Raw genomic sequence first — 21805 nt, 5'->3', positions numbered from 1 at the left:
CCACTTTCCTTGAGACCCATTGCTTGTGGGACTATCACGTGTCCATTCAGCCCTGGGTGTCTAAATAGGCCTTACTTTCTCCATCTCTGGGAGGTCTTGCCTCTGTTTGAAGATTAACATTCTGGGAAGGATGAGGTCCCTTCACTGTTCACTGTTTCAGGGTCTTGGAAGCCTTACATTGTGATTGGCTAGAGCAGAGAAATCTATAGGCAGGGACTATATCTTACTTCCACCAGCACAAGGCTTAATGCACATTCATTCAGAACATGCTATGAACACTGAGTGACTGTCTCAGGACATCCCTTTGGGGATGCTTGAGTCTATTCTCTAGTTTTATTCCTGGTATCACTGGAAACGTGGCTGAGGGGCCAGGATGGTTGGTGGTTTTAGAGGACCCTGTAGGAGATTCTGGGAGAGGCAGCTGGGGGTCGGGAGGGTTGCTTCTGTGCTTGTTCACAGGACTGCTGAGTGAGCTTCTTAGCTGGATTTGGGACTAGCCTCCATACCCTGAACTCCACCAAGCTCTCCACACTCTCCTTCTACTAGCCAGTACTTCCTCCTCCAGGCCCAGGACCCTGGAGAACTTGTTTCCTTCCACATTCACATCTTGCTGCCAGCAAAGTCTCCAGCAAAGCCCCATTTAAACCTTTAGTCCACTTCCTCAGCATGCAGGGCCCCAATGGTCTTCCATTGTCCCCCTCTAGTCTTCCTCCACCATTCCAGCTAAGCCACCTCCTTCCTACTTTCACATCCTTCCCAGGCCCGTTTTGCCCTTTGGCCTCAACAACCTGAGGCCCAGCCTGGTTAGTACTCAGACTTCCTGAGGCCCCTCCTCCTCAAGATCTTGCCTCCCCAGGGCCTCAACTTAATCAGGGCCTCTCTAAGCTCCACTCCAAGCCTGATTCTGGTTGGCCAAGCTCCTTCCCTGTCCATGGGTTTGTCTTGCTCTTTCATCCCAAGTGTTTCTCCTCGGAGGCAGAAAAAGCCCCTGGGTAAGTGATTTCTGCTGTTAATAGAGTTGGCAGAAAAACTGAGACAGAGTCAGAGAGGAAGAAGACTGGGCTTGGAGCACCACTGGCTACAGAAGCCCTGTGGGGTTTAAGCAGAGGGTATTTCATGGCACCAGAGCTAGACTTTGATCTGGCTGGTGTAGACCACTACCTTGTGAGTTTGGGAAAAGCAGGTATGTTTGCTGGGGTCAGAGGGATTTGGAGACCTACACTCTGTTCTTCTCCAGAACAGAAAGGTTCTCAGCTCTGATGAGCAAAATATGAGTTAAGGGAGGTTATTCCTTGTAGCTTCTCCTCTAGCATCCTCCCACTGTTTGCCCTGCCCTCCTTTCCTTTCTGACCTGGTGCACAGCTTACTTTCTTCATCTTTGCCTCTCCCACAGGGCCTAGCACATAGTATGCTTAGACATATTCCTGGAATGAATGAAGGATTTTTCACTGGGTGATACTTCCTTCTTCATGTTTTACCTTGCTCCCTCACTGGAGTTTCAGAAAGTCTCTTCTCATATCTTCTTAGAGAAGACGCTGGTGTGCAATTTGTGGAATAGCAGGTCCAGTTTGATAAGGTGGTCACCCATCACCAGAAAGGACTTGGAGGCTTCTTCCTCCAGGCTCAAGGAGCTAGATATCTATTTTTATAGCTACTAAAGTTATCTCCCTGCCTTTCTTATCTAATTTTATTTTATTTTATTTTATTTTATTTTATTTTATTTTATTTTATTTTATTTTATTTTATTTTTTAGTGTCACTTTATTACTTCGTGTTATAGACTAGGCAAATGAGACTCCCAAGTAAAATAATTTGTGCATAGCAACAGTTCTGAAATGAGAAATACAGTCTGTGTGACTCCACAGCTGCTTCCTGCTTCACCACCCTGCCCTTGTAGACGTCTATAAGCTACAGCTCTTATACAGTGATTTCTTAATATGAACATAAAGAAAAGAGACAGATATGATAGTGCAATGAGTGGTGATTCTATTTCTGCACCATATCTTGCATTTCACTTATTCTTATCATACCTCCCACCATTTTTCTATTTCAGGCATTTGTTACATCCCATTTAGAGTTCCATAATAACCTCTTAATTATTCTCCTCTCTCTAGGTTCCATTCTACACCCAAATACTGTTCCCAAAGCATATCTTGTGTCATGTCATTCTTCTGTTTAAAACTGTTTCACGGTTTCTAATGATCTGTACTACAAACTTGAGTTTGTGCTCTTAATCTACACTGTCTCACTGTTCTTCTGCAAATCCCTCTGCTGAACTGGTGACATGTTTAATCTTCACTTTTACAAATATAAACTTTGCTTTCTCTGCTCACTCCACCTGGAATAACCCTCCTTTTGCCTTCATTTGTAGAAATGTTTTTCAACTTGAAATCAAAATGTTGTTCATTCAGTTAATATCACTCAGGTCCCCACTGGAAAGAGATCTTTCCTTCCTGTTTCCGTGACGCTTTGTAGCTGTAAGACAACTGAAGTTATTAAGAATGTTGAGAGTGGATGTTGATATGAAAACTATTCCCCATCATGTATCTGTGTGTTTGTGTTCTTCCCTTTAGAGCTTCAGAGAGTAAGCTTATCCTTCTTCCAGTTGACCATCCTTCAAATATCTGAAGATAGTTTTCATATCTTATCTAATTTTAAAAAGTGTGGTGGTCATGGATTATAGGCCAGATCAGAATGTAGGTGGAAAGAGTACCAAAGTCCCATGAGGTGTGGCCTCTTAGTGGCCATTAAAACACTGAGTCACCAAGAGGCAGTTGGCTGTTATCACAAAACTTATTTGCACCTCTTTAATTTTGAAGACTCTTGGAGTCTTCAACTGTTACTGTGTATACTCTTGGCAGTAGGCCAACACCAGAAGCCAAGACAATACTTATTCATGAATGTCCCCTGTTTTTTGCATTACATGTGGCAAATGTTAATTTCTAGGTTTTCTTTCTCTTGCTCTCTAGCAGTTCTTGGTCTCCTTCTCTCCATTATCAATTGATATGTGTTATGTGCTTCCAGAAAGCAGGATTCATTTTAATCTTAGTTAAAGCAAAAATTATGTGGAATGGTCAGTTTCTTTACCAAGTATGTTACAAATTTGGAAATCAGCCGCTGCCAGACTGGGATGGGAGTTGGGAGGTGCTGAGGGTGATAGGGTAGGTAGATGAGTTGGAGGAGGTGGCTGTATTTCCTCTTGGTCTAATTAGCAGACACTTTGGGGGCTGTCATGCCTTCAAGTTGTTTGCACCTAGTAATATTTACTTGGATAATTAGGGTTTCTAGCCTTATTGAGAGAACATGAAGCAGATTCTACCCTAACGACTTTTATATTAGAAAGGGAGACAAAGACTTCTCCTAACAACTGCAAACAGAATATAGTACAAAGTGAAATAATAGTTGAGAGGATACCTGGTAAATGATTGATTTGGTAAAGTTACTCTCAGAAGGTTCCTGGGTGATAAGTTAGAATATTTTTATGTCTTAGCTGAATTTGGTTACTTCAGCTTCTTTTCCAACCTTTCAGGGAAGCTATGTGATTTTTACGTCCCTTTCTCCAGAGGAGAGGTTGTACATTCATTACTACTGCAGTGGTTTCTCTCATTTTTCCACTTTTGCACAAACCAAGACTGAAGAATAATAATAATAATTATTATTATATTAATAATAATTACTATTATTATAATAACTATTATCATTATATGTTAGCATTAGATCTGCACTAATATTTTTTTGTAAATTTATTTTTTATTGGTGTTCAACTTGCCAACATATAGAATAACACCCAGTGCTCATCCCATCAAGCGCCCCCCTCAGTGCCCGTCACCCAGTCATCCCCCACCCCCCTGTTCACTTTCCCTTCCACCACCCCTAGTTCGTTTCCCAGATTTAGGAGTCTCTCATGTTCCGTCTCCCTTTCTGATATTTCCCACTCATTTTTCCTCCTTTACCCTTTATTCCTTTCACTATTTTTTATATTCCTCAAATGAATGAGACCATATAATGTTTGTCCTTCTCCAATTGACTTATTTCGCTCAGCATAATACCCTCCAGTTCCATCCACGTCGAAGCAAATGGTGGGTATTTGTCATTTCTAATGTCTGAGTAATATTCCATTGTATACATAAACCACATCGTCTTTATCCATTCATCCTTCGATGGACACCGAGGATCCTTCCACAGTTGGCTATTGTGGACATCGCTGCTATAAACATCGGGGTGCAGGTGTCCCAGCGTTTCACTGTATCTGTATCTTTGGGGTAAATCCCCAGCCATGCAATTGCTGGGTCGTAGGGCAAGATCTGCACTAATATCTATAGCAAATATTTAACTGGATCTATTTTAAATGGGCAAATAAGATTTACTGGCTAAAGTTGTGGTGGAGCTTGTTTTGTGCTTTTGGTGAGGGGCAAGGAAGGAAGGTCCAGGAGAGGTTCTATTTACCGGATAATGGCCAAAGCTGAAGATGTAGCTTGAACAGATGTTTCCTTGGGAAACAGTTATAGACAGTGCCTAGATGAGGTGATTATTTATTTCCTCTTTCCTGACACTATTTCAGACTGACAAATGGTGCAAAGAACATACTCACTAGTCTTGCAAACATTGGAAATGAGGTCCTTCTACTCTTTTATTTCATCAACTAGGAAGCAATTTGGGATCTCGACACGCCCTTGCCTCAAATTTTCATTTCTGATTGCAGAAAACCCTTCCTGGTTCATAGTTTATGTATCTCTTCCTTATTTTGGCAGGTGAAGAAATGTTCACAGAACGTCCTTAATTAAAAAAAAAAAAAGAAGAACGTCCTTAATTTTAAGTTCCCAGAGTAGGGAATTCTCTATTTGCCACCAGTGTTTTCCTATGTACAACTGAGTGTGTGATGATTTGGGGGTAATGGTGATGGTGTTGATAATTTAGGGGGAAGAAGAATGTTGCTTTTGATTGAGTTCTTTTGCACAAAGAATCAGTGTGGTGATTAAATTTTCAAATTTGTAATTTGCCTTTGTATTCATTTACACATAGTTGAAATCTTATCTTTAATAGACTGAATCCAGTCTTTCTCACTTAGAAACTTTTTGTGGTTTCTACTTGAGAGATCATCTAATTTTACACTTTAGACCCAACCTGATGTATACAGAACCCATCTGTGTAGGTATTTGCAGACAGTGTAGGAGAAATCGTAGCAAGTACAGAAAATTCTTTTCTCTGGGGGCTTTCAGTATAAGAGCATTCCATGGATATTTCCCTATCCTCCTGAAACAAGTGAAATCCCATTCTACACAGCATTCAATCCATTAAGCATTGTCCCACTCCTTCCACAGGCTAGCCTTACAGGTAGTTATTGTAGTTTAAGTATTATGTCATTTTGCCTAATGCTAAAGCATTATGCAGCTTATTTTCTAAATAAAGTAAAGCAGATAAAGGAATAAAACTCTGTGTTGTCTGTCTGTTCAATTGTCACACATCAAGGGGATGACACTGGAGCAAATCACTAATATCACCGATAATGTACTTTGCCTCAACTGACTTGGGTTACTTCCTTTGTACTTTCACTTTGTTGTGGTAAAAGAGACTTGGACCTCAGTTCTGTGCCAGATCTCTGACATCCAAGCTGGGCTGGAGGGCCTAAGGTCCTTCCTAGGCTGTGGCCAGTTAACTCTTTGTACCTCAGGCTTCAGCTGGGGAAGGAAGGGCAAGTTGCAACCAACGTCAGGCAGAAGCTCTTCTCCTGGGTTCCACCTCACCACCTAATACTCCTACGCTTTTTCCTAACAGGGGTGTTAACCCAGAACAAAATTCTAGTCTAGTGAGTTATGCCACTGGACATTAAAGAGGGGAGACCAGAGGACGAGGACAGCATATTGGAGAGATCAGATATCTATCTGTAGATGTGCCCAGAGAAGCTTCCAAAAGGATAGTCATGTTGAACAGTGTTTGGAAAGAGCATGTTCTAATCAGAGAGGGACAGTATGTGTGAGGGCTGGTGTTAATGCCACAACATGTGCATGTGTGGTGGAAAATTTGTCCTGTTTGAGCAAGAGCTACAGAAAAGATTGTACTAAGAGTAAGTGGTAGAACAGTAAATAGAAAGCCTTGTAAATATAATCTTAGAAATTAGGACTTAATAGAGAGAAGGAAACTGCATGTCTTGTTGAGAGTGTTTGTGTCTGTCTCATTCTGTCTGTCTTTTTAAGATTTGTGCTAAGAATCATTTTCCAGAAGGTGGGCGGAGAGAACTCAAACTTGTTTTCTCTTGCAATGTAGCAACCCAGAAGAATGTGATTTAGGGATTTATCACACCTTAAGGAAGGGAAACTCTCTTTAAGGGCTGCTGGGTGAATCTGAGTGAGAAATGAGAGCATCTCATTGGTTAGAGTTACCAATTTTATGGACCAGGAGGGTGGTCCAGGAAGTAGGGTAAGAGGCTGACCCAGGATATGCAGCATTTGTAAAGGATAGAAACCTACCAGATAGAGGTCCAGTGTAGACAAGGTTCTAAATATCAATGTGGCAACATGTGAAACTCTCACTTTTTCTAGGGTTTCCGTCACACTCAAAGTAACAGCTAAAGTCCTCACAGTGACTCTCAGACCCTATGAGAAGGATCTGGTTTCCTGCTTTCTATCTGACCTCATCCCCTACTGCTTCTCCCTCACTTACTGTGCCCTGGACCCACAAGACTCCTTGTTATTCCTCAAAGACATCCAAGTACCACTTCACACCCATTATGATGACTGCTATTCAAAAAACCAAAAAAAAAAACAAAAAACGAAAACAAAAACAGGACAAGGAGTGTTGGAGAGGACGTGGAGGAATTGGGATGCTTCTGGTTACTGGTGGAAATGAAAAATGGTACAATCACGGTGGAAAACATTATGGTGATTTTTCAAAATTATTAAATATGCAACTAGCAGGGAAGCCTGCATGGCTCAGCGGTTGAGCATCTGCCTTCTCTTCAGGGCATGACCCTGGGGTCCTGGGATTGAGTCCTGTAACAAGCTCCCTGCGGGGAACCTACTTCTCCCTTTGCCTATGTCTCTACCTTTCTCTGTGTCTCTGATGGATAAATAAATAAAATCTTTTAAAAAATGTAACTAGGATTGAACAGCAGTGGTGAGAGTGGACATCCCTATCTCGTTCCTGATCTTAGGGGAAAGGCTCCTAGTGCTTCCCCATTGAGAATGATATTTGCTGTGGGCTTTTCATAGATGGCTTTTAAGATGTCGAGGAATGTTCCCTCTATCCCTACACTCTGAAGAGTTTTGATCAGGAATGGATGCTGTATTTTGTCAAATGCTTTCTCTGCATCCAATGAGAGGATCATATGGTTCTTGGTTTTTCTCTTGCTGATATGATGAATCACATTGATTGTTTTACGGGTGTTGAACCAGCCTTGTGTCCCAGGGATAAATCCTACTTGGTCATGGTGAATAATTTTCTTAATGTACTGTTGGATCCTATTGGCCAGTATCTTGTTGAGAATTTTTGCATCCATGTTCGTCAGGGATATTGGTCTGTAATTCTCCTTTTTGGCGGGGTCTTTGTCTGGCTTTGGAATTAAGGTGATGCTGGCTTCATAGAACGAATTTGGAAGTACTCCATCTCTTTCTATCTTTCCAAACAGCTTTAGGAGAATAGGTATGGTTTCTTCTTTAAACGTTTGATAAAATTCCCCTGGGAAGCCATCTGGCCCTGGACTCTTGTGTCTTGGGAGGTTTTTGATGACTGCTTCAATTTCCTCCCTGGTTATTGGCCTGTTCAGGTTTTCTATTTCTTCCTGTTCCAGTTTTGGTAGTTTGTGGCTTTCCAGGAATGAGTCCATTTCTTCTAGGTTGCCTAATTTATTGGCGTATAGCTGTTCATAATATGTTTTTAAAATCGTTTGTATTTCCTTGGTGTTGGTAGTGATCTCTCCTTTCTCATTCATGATTTTATTAATTTGAGTCTTCTCTCTCTTCTTTTTAATAAGGCTGGCTAATGGTTTATCTATCTTATTAATTCTTTCAAAGAACCAACTCCTGGTTCTGTTAGCCACTCTGGAAAACTGTGTGGAGGTTCCTCAAACAGTTAAAAATATACCTGCCCTACGACCCAGCAATTGCACTGTTGGGGATTTACCCCAAAGATACAAATGCAATGAAACGCCGGGACACCTGCACCCCGATGTTTCTAGCAGCAATGGCCACGATAGCCAAACTGTGGAAGGAGCCTCGGTGTCCAACGAAAGATGAATGGATAAAGAAGATGTGGTTTATGTATACAATGGAATATTACTCAGCTATTAGAAATGACAAATACCCACCATTTGCTTCAACGTGGATGGAACTGGAGGGTATTATGCTGAGTGAAGTAAGTCAGTCGGAGAAGGACAAACATTATATGTTCTCATTCATTTGGGGAATATAAATAATAGTGAAAGGGAAAATAAGGGAAGGGAGAAGAAATGTGTGGGAAATATCAGAAAGGGAGACAGAACGTAAAGACTGCTAACTCTGGGAAACGAACTAGGGGTGGTAGAAGGGGAGGAGGGCGGGGGGTGGGAGTGAATGGGTGACGGGCACTGGGTGTTATTCTGTATTTTAGTAAATTGAACACCAATAAAAAAAAAACTTTAAAAAAAATGTAACTAGGGTATGTTCCAACAATCCTACTTCTGTGTATATATCCCACAAAATTGAAAATAGGGACTCAAGTGTCTTGTTCATAATAGCATTATTCCCAAATTCTAAAATGTGAAATAACCAACATGACCACCAATGGATGAGTAGATAAACAAGATTTGGAATAGACACACAATGAGATATTAGTCAGCCTAAAAGGGGAATTAGTTCTCTATATGTTACAATGTGGATGAACCTTGAGACATTATGTTAAGTGGAATAAGCAGATCACAAAAGGCCAGTATTGTAGAATTCTACTTATATGAGGTAGGATAGAGTAGTCGAAGTCAGAGAGACAGGAAGTAGAATGGTTGTTGCCAGGAGCTCCAGGGAGGGAAGAATGGGGAGTTATTTTTTAATGGGTACATAATTTCAGCTGAGAAAGATGAACAAGTTCTGGAGATAAATGATGGTGATGACTTCACAACAGTGTGTATATGAGACTTGGGTTGGACCATCCATTTTAAAGTCACAACACCCACTCTGAGCACATACTAACATTTGCTTGCTTTCCTTTTCTCTGAAGCACGGATCACAAGTCCAACACGATATATATCCTTATTACTTATTTGTTTAATGTTTGCTTCCTAGTGCAGAAATGTTAGCTACTTGAGTGGAGGGTTGTTTGTGTTTTTGTTTGCATTATCTGGACTGTTGAATAAATAGAGAGCAGTATATTTATTTGTTGAATGAAGAAATGAAGGACGATGATTGGACATAGACTTCTAGAGAAGGCCCAACCAGAATGTGAAGTTGGGAAGGTGCTATTCCTCATTTGGTGTTGTTAAGTAATTTCTTCTACCCTGGATATGAGACTTGTCCCTAGTGTTCATGGTGGCTTTCCCTCTGTTTACCTTTCTGTATGTATTCTGACCTGTTTCCCACATTGGAAGTGTTTGTGTACACATGCACCACACTTAACTATAATTTAAAGCTCTCACCCTGAACTCAAAGCCTCTAGTATTGTTGTCCTGACTGCCCTCTACATGACTTGTTGGGCTGTTTGAGTGAGAAATTCAGAAATTCTGAGGAAGTTCAGTTATCCAAAAAGATTTATAATTCTTTGTTTGAGAGCCACTGATTTGATTGGCTCTGCAGCTTTCATTCTCTGAAAATTTTAAGGACTAAAGTATTTAGACTTTAGTGACTTTTTAGTCACTTTGGGATCACGAAGGAGCTGTGCTTGGATACAGAGGATTGCTATAATCTCTGAAGATGTTGCATTGAAAGTCCACTTTTCTGAAACTTTGAGAACTTGAAGATCTTTAACACCCTCAGTAGCCTTCCTTTCAAATATCAAATTTCTAGTAAAACAGTGTTGAAACTATCTTTGACAGCTATCATATGGTTTCACCCATCTGTGGAATTTAAGAAATAGTGCAGAGGACCATAAGGGATGGGAAGAGAACTGAATAGGAAAAAATCAGAGAGAGAGACACACAACCATGAGAGGCTCTTAACTCTGAGAAACAAACTGAGAATTCCTGAAGGGGAAGTTGTTGGGGGGATGGGGTAACTGGGCAGTGGACACTAAGAAGGACATGTGATGTGATGAGCACTTGGTGTTATACACAACTGGTTAATTATTGAAAACTACATCTGAAAATGATGGCAATTGTTTGACAAAATAAATTAAAAAAAAGAAAAGAAACTATCTCTGAAGCTATTGAGGAGGAGCCAGCAGTCCAACTTCCTGATTGTCAGGAGTGTTAACACCCAGCCACAGGAACCAGTGGATCTTGCTGCCTTGAAAATGTTTTGAAAAGGAAAGGTCCTGAGCGAGGGTAGAACCCTTCTCAGGACAGAAGAATGAACACAATGACCTCAGGACAAAGGAGAGTGAGTGGGGCGGGCTGGGAATTCAAGACAGCTTGCAATTTAGTGCATGAATTGTTGGGTGTAACAGTAGTTCTTCATGGGGACTTGGGCTTTTGTTTTGTTTTGTTTTAGAGTTTCAAAGGAGCTCAGAGACTGAGAGAAAACACTGGGAAGAGGAAGGAGGGAAGGAGGACTCAGGGGCATTATGGAATTCATGGACACTGGCTTCATGCTCTCTTATTTCTTCATTATTTAAGCACATCCTCCAAGTAATCACCTCCTTTGGGAGAGACTATTTTCTTTTTTTATACATTTATTTTTTATTGGTCTTCAATTTGCCAACATATAGAATAACACCCAGTGCTCATCCCATTGAGTGCCGCCCTCAGTGCCCATCACCCAGTCACCCCCACGCCCCGCCCACTTCCCCTTCCAACACCCCTAGTTCGTTTCCCAGAGTTAGGAGTCTCTCATGTTCTGTCTCCCTTTCTGATATTTTCCACTCATTTTTATCCTTCCCCCTGTATTCCCTTTCACTATTTTTTATATTCCCCAGATGAATAAGACCATATAATATTTGTCCTTCTCCGATTGACTTATTTCACTCAGCATAATACCCTCCAGTTCCATCCACGTCGAAGCAAATGGTGGGTATTTGTCATTTCTAATGGCTGAGTAATATTCCATTGTATACATAAACCACATCTTCTTCATCCATTCATCTTTCGATAGACACTGAGGCTCCTTCCACAGTTTGGCTATTGCGGACATTGCTGCTATAAACATCAGGGGTGCAGTGGTCTAGGTTTTTCACTGCATCTGTATCTTTGGGGTAAATCCCCAGTAGTACAATAGCTAGGGTCGTAGGGCAGATCTATTTTTAACTCTTTGAGGAACCTGCACACAGTTTTCCAGAGTGGCTATACCAGTTTACATTTCCAGCAACAGTGGAAGAGTGTTCCCCTTTCTCCACAGCCTCTCCAATATTTGTTGTTTCCGGTCTTGTTAATTTTCCCCATTCTCCCTGGTGTGAGGTGGTATCTCATTGTGGTTTTGATTTGTATTTCCCTGATGGCAAGTGATGCAGAACATTTTCTCATGTGCGTGTTGGCCATGTCTATGTCTTCCTCTGTGAGATTTCTGTTCATGTCTTTTGCCCATTTCATGATTGGATTGTTTGTTTCTTTGGTGTTGAGTTTAATAAGTTCTTTACAGATCTTGGAAACTACCCCTTTATCTGATATGTCATTTGCAAATATCTTCTCCCATTCTGTAGGCTGTCTTTTAGTTTTGTTGACTGTATCCTTTGCTGTGCAAAAGCTTCTTATTTTGGTGAAGTTCCAGAAGTCCTAGCCTCAGCAATCAGACAACAAAAATAAATAAAAAGCATTCAGCATACAGCAATTTGGCAGTGTGGCAGGTTACAAAATCAATGCCCAGAAGTCAGTGGCATTTCTATACACTAAAATGAGACTGAAGAAAGAGAAATTAAGGAGCAATGCACTGGGGGTTATTCTGTATGTTACTAAATTGAACACCAATAAAAAATAAATTTAAAAAAATAAATAAAATTGCACCCAAAAGTATAAGATACCTAGGAATAAACCTAACCAAAGAAGTAAAGGATCTACACCCTAAAAACTACAGAACACTTCTGAAAGAAATTGAGGAAGACACAAAGAGATGGAAAAATATTCCATGCTCATGGATTGGAAGAATTAATATTGTGAAAATGTCAATGTTACCCAGGGCAATTTACACGTTTGATGCAATCCCTATCAAAATACCATGGACTTTCTTCAGAGTTGGAACAAATTATTTTAAGGTTTCTGTGGAATCAGAAAAGACCCCGAATAGCCAGGGAAATTTTAAAAAAGAAAACCATAGCTGGGGGCATCACAATGCTAGATTTCAGGTTGTACTACAAAGCTGTGGTCCACAAGACAGTGTGGTACTGTCACAGAAACAGATACGTAGATGAATGGAACAGAATAGAGAACTCAGAAGTGGACCCTCAACTTTATGGTCAACTAATATTCGACAAAGTAGGGAAGACTATCCACTGGAAAAAAAGACAGTCTCTTCAATAAGTGGTGCTGGGAAAATTGGACATCCACATGCAGAAGAATGAAACTAGAACACTCTCTTGCACCATACACAAGGATAGACTGAAAATGGATGATGGATCTAAATGTGAGACAAGATTCCATCAAAATCCCAGAGGAGAACACAGGCAACACCCCTTTTGAACTTGGCCACAGTAACTTCTTGCAAGATACATCCACGAAGGCAAGAGAAACAAAGGCAAAAACAACTATTGAGAGACTATTTTCTAATTTCACTGATATTCACAGACCTAGGAAATGTCCTCAGGATATTCACTTGGAATAGATGATGGTATATGTTTAACTCTCCTGCTTATACCCCAGTTTGACTGTTTCTTTCCAAAACAACAGCAAAAGCAGAACCTTCTAGGAATCTCAAGATAACAAGAGTCAATAAGTATTTTCATACATTCATTTTCTCTGCCCTAAATTCTTTTTATGGTTGCTTGGCATAACCTTCTCCTGGGGAGTGAGAACTGGGGATAAGAATGTATAATTTAGAAGTAGGAAGATGTATATGGACCCTGGCCTAGCCTTCTGGATGCTTTAGACTATAAAAGTATTTAAGGAGACATCTAGAACACTAGCTGACAGAAATAGAAAATTAGTTTTAGCTGAGCATCAGGATGGACAATAAAAGGGGAGGAAGGTTGGTAATGGGGATCAGTCAGAATGGCTTAAGAATGGCTTTCTAGATGTTGGGGAAAGCCTTTAGAATAATGTTAAGAAGATCTATAGTGCCAAGAATAGACAGAAGGAATGAGGGGAGTAACCCTAACAGGGCAGATACCCAGGCCACAGGCTCATCCCAGGAAGGGTAAGTCAGGATGTAAGAGCTGAATTAGAAAGGAGGTGATGGGCCTGATGGTCAGGGAAGAATAAGGGTGGGGACTCTGACTAGCTGATTCGGAGATCTGGCCTGAACTTAAACCATTAGAATACTCAGATTATTGCATGGAGAAAGAGCATTTCTAGATATGGCATTTGAGGATGATCTTTCTCTGTGTTGTTATAGGGTGGATTTGTAGTAGGCTCACTCAGGATTCCCAATCATGGGTTTGTTTTCTTTTCTATAAGATTGCTTGTTCATTAGGCAGCCCAGGTGGCTCATCGGTTTAGTGCTGCGTTTGGCCCAGGGCGTGATCCTGGAGACCCGGGATCTGGTCCTATGTCTGCCTCCCTGCATGGAGCCTGCTTCTCCCTCTGCCTGTGTCTCTGTCTCTCTCTTTCTCTGTGTCTCTCATGAATAAATAAATAAATAAATCTTTAAAGAAAAGATTGCTTGTTCATGTACTTGTTAGGCCTTAACCTCTTGGAGTCATGTAATTATTTGATTTTCAGATGCTTTGTTCTTTGAACTGCTTCTCTGGCATCTTCCTCTTTTAGTCTGTAAGCCACTTTCCTTCATCTTCAGTAAATTGGAAAGGGAGCATGGACCACCCTGCACAACACAATTGAGGGAAACAGAAATTATGAAAAGTATTAGCCCTTTCTGACCCTGCCATTCAGATGATCCTCTGGGATTCCTGCTCAAGGTCTATGATATGGACTTTAGAAGAGTGTATGATATTTTTTTGAGGTGACTAACCTCATGGGGTGGTGTGATTCAAGCACTGTGAAGAACCACTGTCGTGTCTTAGCTGGGAGGGAGGTGGCTGGGGACAGTTCCCCAGAAAGAGAAACCTAGTACAACCATTCTTAGTACCAACTACAGGAGCCTCCAAGGACAGCTGAAGGACCTGAAGGAGAAAGAGGAATTGGGAAAAGGAAAAGGAGTTCAGAAGAAACTAGTAGGAGGGGTGCCCCATCTTCCCTTGTTTTTCATCCTCTTTCTAGTAGGTATTCCTTCTTTGTATTCTCCATATCCTACATACATATCTTTGTATCTCCATTCTCCATATCCAGATTATATAATTCTGGCTCCTCTTCTTTTTTTTCTTTTTTTAAAGATTTTATTTATTTATTTATTTAAGATTTATTTAAAGATTTATTTATTATTTATTTATTCAGAGAGAGTGAGAGAAAGGCAGAGACACAGGCAGAGGGAGAAGCAGGCTCCATGCAGGAAGCCTAACATGGGACTCAATCCCGGATCTCCAGGATCACACCACGGGCTTCAGGCGGTGCTAAACCGCTGGGACCACCAGGGCTGCCCTCTGGCTCCTCTTCAACTTAAATCTACTGACTGCCTACCATTTATTAGCCCCTGTACTCGGTCCTCTCATAACATTATCTCCTGCAATCCCTGTATTGAACCTGCAGTGAACAGAGTGTGGTCAGTCTCTTTCCTCAGTCATGGCATCTTCGCACCATCACTTCTTGTCAGGCCCCTTTTCAGTTCATTTTATTTTCCTTTTTCATCCTTACCTCTATTCTTGTTTCCCCTCCTTACTGGAGGACCTTGCTTTGGTGTAGTTAACAATGTTCTTCCAATCCATGCTCTACATGTATATTTAGATACATTTACCCATTCAACAACTATAGTGCCCAATTGTGTGTGTGTGTGTGTGTGTGTGTGTGTGTGTGTGTGTTCTTAATTCCACTAAGATTGTGCTTAAGAATGGTGGCACAAGTGACACCCCCACAGCAGTTCATTATGGTTTGTATCTTCTCACTGAATTCTCAAGCTGAGCCAGGGAGGCCAGTCAAGTAGTTTTCTTCTAGATGAGGTAACTGAGGCATAAATGTTAAGCAAATCACTATAGTTTATGTAGCCAAGTGAAAGGTCCAGGATTCACATCCAGATTTTGTGTCATAATGATCATTATTCTTATCACTACAGTACCAGGCACTGTCTCTTCCAGAAATAAGATGAGGCATCTGTAGACAACGATGATATTATTTATTATTATCATTATCACTATTATTGCTTGTTTTCAATGCCTGGTCTGACTCAGTAAGCCTGGACCTCCAAGTGTTTAGTAACAAAATGAATGAGAATATCAAATTAGAGTCCTTAGCTTTCAAGGCAAATTATTTGGAATAAAACTCTTTCCATGTCTCGTGAGGGGTAGGCTAACAGGCTTCAGTTTTAGCAGGTGATTTTGGGCTAGATATCTATAAAGACTAATTTATTATATTGTTTGGGGACTTTGGATCATTTTCAATTTTACATTTGAGGTAGATGATATTAAGTCCATATTGTGTGCTGGGCATGTGCTAGGCACTCAGCTACATATCTCACAGGCATCATTTCACTTACATCCTCACAACTACCCGATGAGGGATTCACTTTTTCTCCCATTTGACTGTTGTGGAAACTAAAGCCCCAAGAGGTGAACTAATTTGCCCCCTGGGTGTGAGATTGAGTTGAGTTTTGAACCTGAACAGTCTACCTGCAGAGCCTTACTCCTAGACACTAAATTGTGCTGTCTTTCTGCGAAGGAAGCTTTTACAATTTATTCCCTTTGAAACTGATGACAATTTCTTGTCAGGTGGATGGTTCTTGTCAGGTGGACTGGAGAGCAGTCATGTGAAGTATGAGTGGAATAATATCTCCAGAGGGAGAGAATATGAAATTTATAAATATTACCCAGATGTCTCTGGTAGGCCTCCTCTGTCTCCTGAAGTGAGGACCTCAGCCTTCGGACATTATACCTAGGTTATACAGCCTGATCATGATGCCTTTCAAAAAGTAGGGATTCTCCAACTAGGCATAGGTAGTTGGTTGCCTATAATCTAAGACAGCCTGATATTTTAAAAGAAAGTGTCCTCAACAGAGCAGGCTGGAAGCTGCAGGTGTCAAGAGGAACACTGTCAGTGCCAGCCAGTGAGGACTGTCAAATCAAAAACTAGTGACCAATTTGTCATAATGGAGGGTAGTTTTTATGATTACAGGAAAAAAATGTGCTTTGTTTTGCAATTATGTCTCTGTATTTATAGGTACAGTATGAATATACTTTGTGCTTCATCATTTTTGTAAATTTATTTTTTTAGGAAAAATTGCTGAAAAAATAATGCCAAATATTTGAAGTAGGAGATTAAAATGTTATCAAATGTTAAAAAAAAAGTGTCCTCAAAGGCAAACAATTCTTTATCACCTTGTATGGCTCATTCCTGCTATGAATGACATGCAGTGAAGGTTTTGTCACAGGTGATGTTCCCTACACACTTTTCACTTTCACTGACTTCTACAAGGAAGGTAATACCATCTACAAATTTACTGAGCAAGGTATTTAAGGTTTGCGTGGCTACAAAGTAGGTATCTCAAAGTCATGTAGGCAGGAATTCTGGATTATGGTCTCCTTTAGGTTTTCTTCTCAGTGTGGTCATTTGTTCCACAAATACTTCTTGATCATCTAACTCACAGTTTATTGGCGGAGACAGGAGGCTGATCTGGAATTCTGGCACATTAGGATCAATGGCACATGGGGGATCCTGTGTGCTATGAGAGTATATAGGGAGGGCACCACAAGGGTCAAGGGAGGCTTCTTGGGAAAGCACTCTTGAGCTGAGAACTGAAAGTGAAGTGGGGATAGCTAAGCGAAAGGACCAAGAGGGCATTAGAGGCAAGGGAACAGGGTGAGTGTAGAATTTTGCAGCTCGGGTAGGAACTGAGCAGGGGATGAGACTAGAAGGACAAGTACATTGATACTGTAGACATGTTCTATTAGGGAAGAACTGACCTGCCTTATGTATCTCACCTACTGATTGGTAAATCATAACATTGGAACTGGTGAGTCGCAAACAAGGAGTCTACATGGATTTATAGACAGAAGGTCTGTCCCATAACCCAAAAGTTCCTTTTGATCATCCATAGAGAAGACTTTTCAATTTTGACTTCATCTTTATGTCTTTAAAATCTCTGACAATATTTTGTAATCTTCTCTCAAAACCAAAGCTTCAGTAAGGTGGAGAAAAGGGGCTGCATCACTGTCTGCTGTGTTCTCCACTACTCATTTCTGGACATTGCTGTGAATTTGTCACCCAAAGCCTTGTTCCCCTTGGGGAGAGGACCATTTGAATAGCAGCAGGGAAGGAGAGGGTAGGATGAACCATATGTAGCATTTGTTCATTAAGAAAATATATTTAATATTTTCAGACAATGGTTCGTGGGAGTTAGAAAAACTCCATTGTGACAAATTAATAGACAGTTACACTCAAATGCTTTAATACCTACTCACAGAGCAGGGCAGGGTCTCCAGGCCCCTGGCAGCTGCCATCACAGATGGTGCAGGATGTTTATAAAGCACTGGCCAGTGAGGAGACTGTCTGCAGAAGTCAGCTCACCTTCTCTTTTGGAACCCAGAGAGGGGGGAGACTGAGGAATTGTTTTGGTTGTGAGCTGTTGAGCTAGGTGACTTACTTCTTTTCTCCCTATTCATCACATCCTCATAAATGTGCACATAAAAGTTGAGTGAGTTTTTGAGTAGTTGGTTTAGGCGAGGTGTATTGAATGTCAGAATTCACAAAACCACCTTCCTGGCTCTTCTCACTTCTCAGTCCTGGACCTAGGGTGGTACTGCCCCCACTTCTCTAGTGTTACCTTCCCAGGAATCCTGGTCCTTTCCTTTTTGCAGGTGGTTATGAAGGTCCTTGCCCCTTCCTCCCTCTTCCTCTCTGTTCACAGGACACCTGTGGGCCTAGGTAGGTAATGGGAAGGGGTGGACTGTACATTCTTGGGCATCAGTACAGCTGAATGGATGAGGCAGAATGAGGATAGAGGGGACCAAATCCCTGTCTATCCTGACCATCTGGTTTTGGGGCTAAGTGTTGTAAGACTGAAGGATCTCTATTTGTATATTAAACTCAGATGATTTTTTAAAAATGAGTCTGTAATTGCAATGAGGCCCACTAGTCCCTGATTTTATGTGTCATAATTCATGTTCAAGCACTGCACACACATCCAGTGTGTAATTTATTCATGCCCTGCTGTGTCTTACAGGTTAATTAGTACATGAAGCTACAGGAATTTGATGAACCCAAATGGGATTATGTCATGTGGTGTGTAAAAAGAAGAATGTTGAGAGGTATTTGGTACTTTTTCTGTGGAGGAAAACTGAGTTGATCTTTCTATGATGTCCTTTGGTGTCACTTTCTGTGATATTTGGGCTGCAATATGTGATGTGGTTTCTGAGCTTTGGTTGGTGGGTTGAATAATGGAGTCAGTAAATATTTATTGTCTATTCTGTCTTAGGAATTATGAAGGGTCACCACATACCAGAGGAAATATGAAGCAGCAGCTTTGAAGACTGAGCAACCAATTGAGGCATCCCCAACCCAACTGGGCTTAACGCAGCTTCACTGAACCTGATCTGAGACTCACAGCTCCCCGGGATTGCTACAACTCTAGCTAGAATGCTGTGCCAGGCACTCCGAAGATTTGGTAAAAAGCTGGTGCGCAAACATCCACTGGAGCTACCTGTGGCTGAGACTGCCCCTGCTAGAAGCTTGAGCACTCTGGATTTAGTGGTCCTGGGTGTGGGCAACACCCTGGGTGTAAGTGTATATATTTTGGTTGGGGAGGTGGCTAGAGATCAAGCAGGACCATCTTTAGTGATTTCCATTTTGGTGGCCGGCCTAACTTCAGTGTTGGCTGGGCTGTGCTATGGAGAGATTAGTGCTCGGGTTCCCCATTCTGGCTCCGTATATCTCTACAGCTATGTCACTGTAGGTGAACTCTGGGCTTTCATCAGTGGCTGGTTCCTCATCATCACCAGTTTTGCTCGTACGGGCATTAGGATCTGGGCCTGGACCTTATTCTTTGACAATCTTTTTGGGAACAAGTTCTCCCTGACCTTGCAGGAGACTTTTTTACCACAAGCTCCTGGTGTTTTTGTAGAAATTCTAGGCTTCATTGTTATGTTCCTTCTTTTGTTGCTCATGGAATTGCTGACTAGAAACATTAGGCAGCTTTCACTGGTTACCAAAATGCTCACTTTGGTGAAAGTATTGGTTCTTGGTTTTGTCATCATCTATGGCTTCCTGAAGGGGGACCTGCACAACTGGAAGCTCACAGAAGATGACTACATAAAGGATGGACTCAATGACACCTCTAGCTTGGGCCTTCTGGGCTCTGGAGGACTTTGTGCCTTTTGGCTTCCAGGGGATTCTCCGTGGATCAGCTACCTGTGTCTTTGCTTTTACAGGTTTCAACATTATTGTTACCAGGGTTGAATTAGCCCAGAATCCCAAGTGTTCAATCCCCAAAAGCATTATGATTTCACTGTTTATCTGCTTTTTGGTGTATTTTGGTGTGTCTGCAGGCACTTACACTTATGGTGCCTTACTACCAACTTCAACCTGGGAGCACCTTGCCTGAGGCATTTCTCCATATTGGCTGGGCCCCTGCCTACCACTTTGTAAACTTTGGATTTTTCTGTAGTCTTTCTACCAAAGTCTTTGGCAAGATGTTCTACATACGTCAACAGGTATACATGATGGCAAAGGATGGCCTCCTATTCCCTGCCCTTACCAGGATCCAAACCGGCAGATATATGCCCATTCTGGCTACCATGATCATTTTCATAGTTGCAACAATCATGGCATTCTTCCTTGGATTCACTGATCTCTTGGACCTCAGGTCAACTGGGGCCTTGTTAGTTTTCACTCTGCTGGCTTTTATTGTTCTCATCCTCAGGTATCAGCCTGAAAGGAAGAATGGGGGAAAAGAAGCAGAGGTACTTGGAGAGAATGAGGGAAATGAAGTGCAGGTGCAGGAAGAGAATGAGGGAAATGAAGCACAGGTGCAAGAGGAGAATAAGGGAAATGAAGCACAGGTGCAGGAGGAGAGTGAGGGAAATGAAGCAGACGTGCAGGAGGAGAACAGACCTGCAGCTGAGAGTTTGACTCTGCAGGCACTATTTTTTCCAGGCAATCCCACCCCCACTGCACTCTCTGGCTGGGTTGTCTCTGTTTGCTCCTCACTGCTTGTTCTGCTGCTGACTCTTCTCTGTCTGGTGCTGGCCCGGTGGCCAGTTCTGCTTTCTGGAGACCCAGTGTGGATCACAGTAGTTGTGCTGCTTCTGGTGCTCATCACTGGGATGACTGGGGTCATCTGGAGGCAGCCACAGAGCTCCTCTCCCATTCACTTTAAGGTACCTGGTCTGCCTCTCCTCCCGCTCCTGAGCATCTTTTTGAATATTTACCTTATGATGCAGATGACAGCTGGCACTTGGGCTCTACTTGGTGTCCTGGGTCCCTGGTTGGATTTGCTATCTACTTTGGTTATGGGATCCGGCACAGCCAGATCCCTTAAACCCACTTCACTTAGGGCAAAAACTATAGATCTTGAACTTAGCAGAGCCAGTACATATTTGGTTTGATATCATCACATGAACGCAATCTGGTTACTCTGCACAATAATAGGGGAGTGCTCTTGAGCACGTGGACAGCTATGCCTCTCTTGGGACATCTGTAGAGGAACATTGATAATGCTCTTTATTTATTGTGAAGGATATTTCTTTTCTATCTCTCTCGTCTACTTTTCAGTTGTGTTTCTACTATATACTGGCTTTAAAAAGTTCTTATTGAAAGAACTAGAGGGGGATGCCTTGGTGGCTCATCAGTTAAGTGTCTGCCTTTGACTCAGGGTGTGATCCTGGAGTCCCAGGATTGAGACCCACATCAGGCTCCCTGCATGGAGCCTGCTTTTCCCTCTGCCTGTGTCTCTGCCTCTCTCTCTCTCGTTCTGTGTCTCTCATGAATAAATAAATACAATATTTTTTTTTAAATGAAAGAATAGAGGGGGGCCTAGGTAGGTTAGTTAGTTCAGTGTCCAATTCTTGATTTTGGCTCCAGTCTTATTCTCAGGATCCTGAGATTGAGCCCCATGTCAGTCTCCATGTCTGGTGTGGAGCCTCCTTAAGAGTCTCTGTCCCTCTGCCCCTCCTCTCACTCATGCTCACTTTCTCTCTCTCTCTCTCTCTCTCTCTCTTTCTCTCTCTCTCCTCTCTCTATCTCTCTCAAATAAGTAAAGACATAAGTCTGTAAAAAATAAAAGCTTGAATAAATGGTTTTCTTTTCTTTGGATTAATTTTCAATAGTGGAAATACTGATATTTCTGTATTTTGGGGCAGAGCTTCTATACTGATTTCCATAGTGGTATTATGAAATACATCCCATCAACAGTGCATGAGGGTTCCGTTTTCTTCACATCCTCACCCACATTTCTTATTTTAATGTCTTTTTTATTTTAGCTATTATGACTGGTATAGTGTTATCTTATTTAGTTTTTTTTAAATGCTCCTCTTTATTTTTTTAGTAAATTTATTTTTATTGGTGT

At 41.6% G+C, this 21805-nt stretch overlaps 1 protein-coding gene across 1 annotated transcript; it reads left to right on the top strand.

The window, feature by feature from the left end:
• Positions 1-855: 855 nt before the first annotated feature.
• On the top strand, positions 856-21420 carry LOC119866413 (cationic amino acid transporter 3-like). The gene is given in 6 exon segments (XM_038577002.1): positions 856-992; positions 18467-18551; positions 18719-19605; positions 19607-19786; positions 19788-20714; positions 20717-21420. Coding segments are annotated over 4 exon segments (1896 nt in total). The 5' UTR covers positions 856-992; positions 18467-18551; positions 18719-18879; the 3' UTR covers positions 20780-21420.
• Positions 21421-21805: the final 385 nt, after the last annotated feature.

This window comes from Canis lupus, chromosome 27 (genome assembly GCF_011100685.1).
Source record: "Canis lupus familiaris isolate Mischka breed German Shepherd chromosome 27, alternate assembly UU_Cfam_GSD_1.0, whole genome shotgun sequence".
NCBI classification, from domain to species: Eukaryota; Metazoa; Chordata; class Mammalia; order Carnivora; family Canidae; genus Canis; species Canis lupus.
This window is presented reverse-complemented; position numbering and strand designations above follow the sequence as displayed.